The sequence below is a fragment of the Echinococcus granulosus genome (assembly GCF_000524195.1).
Source record: "Echinococcus granulosus chromosome Unknown EG_S00167, whole genome shotgun sequence".
NCBI classification, from domain to species: domain Eukaryota; kingdom Metazoa; phylum Platyhelminthes; class Cestoda; order Cyclophyllidea; family Taeniidae; genus Echinococcus; species Echinococcus granulosus.
The window spans coordinates 93,182-99,251 of NW_020170547.1; the positions used below are offsets into that span (position 1 = coordinate 93,182).

General features: G+C 42.0%; 1 protein-coding gene across 1 annotated transcript; it reads right to left on the minus strand. All coding sequences in view use genetic code 11, as the record gives it.

The window, feature by feature from the left end:
* Positions 1-2,286: 2,286 nt before the first annotated feature.
* Positions 2,287-4,558, minus strand: EGR_09791 (shoc2; the record flags this gene model as incomplete). Its single annotated transcript, XM_024499040.1, has 4 exons — positions 2,287-2,507; positions 2,561-2,807; positions 4,227-4,352; positions 4,427-4,558. 4 exons carry the CDS (start codon positions 4,556-4,558, stop codon positions 2,287-2,289), a joined length of 726 nt encoding a protein of 241 aa, XP_024346550.1.
* Positions 4,559-6,070: the final 1,512 nt, after the last annotated feature.

Here is a 6,070-nt window from a genome sequence, read left to right on the forward strand (position 1 = left end):
GTCATTTAAGCTGGAAGGTAAACAATCAAAGCCAAGGGGTCTTTAAGCAATTGCAAAGGGCGTCCCAAAACATTTTAATGAAATACCAACATAACGTATCTCCTTACCTACGAGACAAAAACTTTTGTGACAATTTTCGTCCCTAGCAGCAACGGGATAAACGCAAACCTTGACAACTCCGTTCCTATAAGCTATTTCACCTTTATTTCTCAACCGTCTAGTCAATTTTTCATACAATTATGTTTATGTGCAGTGGTAATGCCAAGAAATATATCGACAGAGGAACACAGAGGATGAGAATGAAAATAGGCTGGAAACCTATTCCAACCCATCCTAAAATGCGGCAAGTCCTTTTTAAGGGCGAGTTTGGCGGTAGTGTACAACACGAGGTCCACCTTGACCTTGTAAGTGTAAAAGAACTTCCTTCCCGATGACCGAGTTACTGATTGATTCTGGATGTTTTAGAAAAGAAAGCTATCTTTGCGTACCTTCAAGTTGCATTATAGCGTGTCAAACAGATGCATAAACCTTAGCTGTAATTGATGTTTGACCCTAATTAGATAATAATTTACAAAACTTCTACAGCCGATCACACACCTATGCACACGTAAACACAGCGCACCGTCGCCTGAGATTAGGAGTGAGATGAAGGATGGGTGGATAGTTTGGAGGTAACCAACGTGTTTGTCCGCTAGACGTTGAAGTAAGTGTGATTTCTCAGTACAGATCAGTCAGTCACTAAACAATTTTAAATGCATAGTACGAAGCCATGTTGGTGTAAGGAGTGAATAATAAAACAGCAAATTCCAAACGTATTGTAGCCCATTAGTGCATAAAGTTGATATTCATGCGCTAAGTAGATTCCCCAACCTTCCTTTCACAAATGCCGCAGATGAGGACGAATTGTTTCATCATGGCTCACGTTGAAAACCACTGTTTTTGCTGACTTGCCAATCTCCAATTTCTTGGACCATTATTGGCGAGGGTAGAGGTGCTTCCCAAACGTGATGCACAAGTCTTGGGGTGATTCATCACCAACTGCTATGCAATAAATGTTACGGGAAGTTTCTACAGTTTTGGGGTTGAGCTAAATTTCATGATGTAAGGGCAGGGTTGAAGAGGAAAATAGGAGGGAGTTCAACAACTAATGCTGCAATCATGAATTGACCCATATCCATACTTTATAATGTATGTGTATGAGGTGATCGCACGTTTCTTGCAAATCCACACAAGCCATTCCAAAAACCGCGAAAATTTTTCAGTTTACCTGATACGAGACTGTAAACTTCTACACAAATGAGGTAAGCTTAATAAATACACGAATGTGCTCAATTTCATCATCTCCATAAGCGGCAATAACGCAATTTCCGAGATTCGAAATTGGTCACCTTTTATAGCAGGTTGTTGAATATAACATGAAATCACTTACTGAATCAGTCCCATCTTAACAGTGCGATTAAAAGCTGCTACCGCTTTAACGCAAATGTGGATAAATTATTCACTGCAATCATCCGGAATTGGAAAGGATAATCGCGACCAGACTACTACAATTTTGATCGAAATTAAAAGGGGAAGCCATTTCAAAATGAAAAAAAGTAGCGCTTTGTCATTAGACATGGATGATACGATCCCGAAGATGCAAAGAAACCTTCGATAACCATAATCCGCTGGTACCAGGTTCCTTCTCACGAAACCTACCAATGAAAAGGTGGAGAGGTGATTTTTATGCAATTGCGACCCGCAAAAAAAATATGCCACCAAGCCACGAAAAAGAAGACCTGGATGACTAACTTGATCCTTCGTTCAGGGAACAAATTCCGCTTTTCAAGAGGGCAACGAAAGGGTACGTGGGTGTGTGTGTGTGTGCGTCCCTCGGAATCAAGGCCACAGAGCTGCCTCTAGGGTAGCAGTAGCAGTGACAGTGACTGCGTACGCGCTTGTGCCTTTTGCGTGTGAATTACACGCTCGGTCCTGCCGCAGTTGCTGTTACCATCGCCACTCCCGCTGGTGGCGCTTGCAATCAGTCATCGGCATTGCCCGCTTTTTTGGGGAAAGGTAGTCAAACTACCTAACCTCCACACGGGAAATACATGACAGAAAAGTGGAGGATTAGCAGCCAGAAGGATAATTCCTTAGCTATTTTGGCCATCGAAGACTATCGTTTCACTGCGAGGATGGCACTAAGCCTTACTCTATTGCTGCGCCAGGCTTTATGCTGTTCGATAAACGATGAATCCAAGTTTGAACCAAAAGACGAAAGACTCCTCCGCAACTCATGAACGCTACCTAACAAAGACAATATCGAGCAACACAAGTGAGTACATTTGGAGATTCGGACAGTACCGGATGTGCCTGAAGGGGACATCGGATCCAGGGTCCTACCGGCGCGCTAACGTGCGGCGAGGCAGGCAACCAGGGTAGCACACGAAAGCCGAGAATGGCCAGGACGGCGGTTAACGCGCGCGAGAGCGCACACTCACGTGTGCGTGTACGTGTATATGTTCCAGCTAGACATCCCACCAACCAACCAGTCAGCTAGCCGGTTAGTCCGTGAACAGACGCGTGCGCAAACGACGAAGACACAGGGGCGAGAGAGTGAGAGGATAAACACATGATGTGGCAGCGCGACCGCACTTAAACTTGCGAACGCGTACGCACCCACGAACGCACACAGATACGGGCGTAACAGCAGCCCAGTGGCCGTGCGGCCGTTGTTCAGGCTTGAACAAAAGCCAGGCACGCCTTGAGGGAAGGGGCGACATGTGAAGAGAAGGATTCGTCAAATTTGCCATTCCGCAGGTCACAGACTCGGTGAAGAAAAGTAAGATTGTCCGCTGTCTGAGTCACAACACTGCAGAAAGTGGTAACCACTTTCGATGAAGAACAATTACAATGAGCGTACGTGAATGCTTGAACTACTCCTCAGAGAAGTCGCCACCGTGAAAAAAAAGTGAAGGAACAACTTAAGATGTTGGGACAAATAAGGCAGCAAAGGAGCAGTTAGCACAAAATTTACTTTTTTGCAGATAAACACGAAGATGAATGATTGCGACGACCTAAGCCAAGGTGAGGCCTAACTAAAAAACGAAAGGAAGGGGACACGATATCGTCAATTTCTCAATACTGATTTGCTAGCCAACCAAGCAGTGTCAAAAAATGGACGGTTCCAGCGTCGTGCCCCTTGTCACAGATACAAACAAATGAAGAAGAAATGAATGAACACAATGAACATAACAGAATTTGTGATAAGTTTGAAAACAACTGACACTTGCCCCCGAACAGAAAGTTAAGACTACTGCAAATTTCTAAATTGTATTTTTATGGTCGGATAAAAAATACAGGAATGGTTGAGTCAGCCAGGGATTTGGATACCAAGGCCCTGTAACCAAGGTATATTTGTAGCTTAGAGGAGTTTTTTAATTTCACGATCGAATAAACAGGGTGACGAGAGCGAATGAATCAGGCACTCTCCAGTTCAATTAGAGTAAACAAGGTGAATAAACACAGCGACAACATAATCATCATTTGTAAAACCTCGGTGACAAAGTAACGCTTGCCGCCTAAACAAATTAAGGAAGTAAATCACTGCAAATGAAGGAATTCTCATGCAAAATAAGTTTATCAACTGCAGTGTCCTTTTGAAAATAAAATAAGCACGAATAAACAGCGATTACGTTCCGTCACCAGATGATACCTTTTGAATCGAAGAAGGGAAGTAAATCATTGGGAATGACTGATTTCTACATTTATGATTGAATGAACAGGGTGAATAAGGGAAGCAAGAAGACAAATAATGAGCTTCTGACATATCGCACAATAGATTAAACAAGGCAAAAGTAATTGGTTTAGTGAAGATTTTCATCTGCATGAAAAAGTGGTCCTGTGAGGTACGAACCCCCCTCCCTCCCCAGCAGTGAGAGGTAAAATAATGCGACCTCCTGAATTCCAAGTTACAGTCGAAAAGTCAAAAATAAACTGTTCAGTCACCATTAACTTCCCCAAAATAAACATAATAGGGCCGAGTGAACGCAAGGGCATTAGGAATAGCGTAAACACTTGGAGACCAAATGATTTTTTTGGATAAAAGGAAATTAACAGGTTGCCACGAGTTACTAAAAACCCACTGGATTCTAGCCTGAAATTAATGGGCAAGGTACATTTGCTGCTTGAGGGAGCGAAAGAAAACCAGGAGCAAGGGAAGCAACAGAACGTTAGAAGCAACTTACGGAGTCAGACTTCTTGTTTTTTCTCGAATTGGGACCGCACTGGTAGGCCTTCTGCTCACCTGGGCGTTGCACAGTAACCTTGCTCTTCTTAGGATCGAATGGAGTTGATCCAACCAGGGAACTTTTCTATAAGTGACAAAAAATAGGTCCTGATATTCCTTAAAATAACCAGTGCTAGGCAACAACACCGATGTACAAACCTTCTGGGAATTTAGAGAAGTGGTTTCAAGAGTATTAACCATATCCAAGTAATCGAGGTCATGGCCTATGTTGTGAGCATAACTGACGGATTCTGGGGAATTATTAGAACCGTTGACTGTTCCAGACGCCATGACAATTTCGTTTACCTCTAGAAATCATACAACAATAGCGAAATTATTATTACACAAAAAAGAAAAACCCAATCTGGGAAGGATGATAGAGTAGTAAGTAAAAATAATGCACCATTTGTAATTTGCCCAAAAAATAAAAGTTCGGGATGAACGATTTACAAAACGGTCGAAATTTCCATGCTTTCTTTCACAGAGAAAGGAAAAACTAATGCACTTGTAGCGATTAATCCAGAAGCACTCAAAGGTAACAAAACTGTTGAAATAAAGTCCTAATCTGCTCGAAGTGCCTCCCAGGACTATTCATGTGAGATAAAAGCACAACACAAATTTTGACAATAAAAACTGGGAAAAATGGTAAGGTGAGGAGTACTAGACTATTGGGCATGAAGACGTACTGCGAAAAGTTGCATCAGCAGATAATAACTACATGACTTTCATTAAGACGAGTCCCAATAATAAATGGCAAACGAAACAACCTGAGCCTGCGCAAAATGCAAGATAAGTGGTAAAAACCTGCAAAACAACAAAATCCCACTTGCATTTATCAGCACGTCATATACCCAAAGTCGCCTGAGACAGATGTGGCGGCTTTTAGTGTGATTCGGGGAAGTTCATTAAAACCGGGGGCTAGATATTATACCCCATGAATTTAATGCATAATTGTTTAAAAACAGTGGAGACAGTGGATTTTGTTTTCGTAATGTATACTAAATTAAATGCAGAGACACGGGAAAGCAAATGAACAGTATAATGAGCACAGAGTGGTTTTATATTGGCTTTGAAACAAAGTCGAGAATTAAAATGCCCCTTGAAAAACATTTGGCTTGGCAATTGCCTTTTTCAAAAAACCAACAGTTTGTGTAGTGGGTTATTTAGTGCCACAGCATGCATACAAAGTAACTTGACATTTTCTCAATTATAAGAATGCCCTAGTGACAACTTATCGTTTAAATCTGAAAACCCTTTTTTTTTAATATATTTCTGTTTTCATTATCTTGGTAGCAAGTCCGGAACTCATTATCGAGTACGATTATCTTATATTCAAATGTCATAAAATACTTTCTCATGTATGGGAATCCGCATACATATTTTGTGGCAATATTGTTACCCTCCGATACTTTTATAAAGGTGAATGAAGACAATGCGTGGACGGAATATACATATATATACGCTATACAGTAGTTGTTGGGGCCACTGACATGGCCCAAAGGTCAGCCTACCCGGCGATGGTTCAATAGCGGGGGCCCAAAGCAACCTATTACCATAATCGAGGGTTTAAGCTAACAGGTGTTGTAATACGTTACTTGTTTGTTTAGTGGTCGGTTTTGGTAAAGGGTAACTTCGTCTTGGCCGTTGTACGTCACTGGGTGGGCTAGCCTACGGGCCACGCAATAGCCCCAATATATCCCCTATGCCGAGTATATATATTCTCTAGGCGTATTATGGCTTTTTTCGTCCTCATAAAGGTCCCCTGCCACCACATTAGTAGTATCGGAAAGCTGACTGGATCTT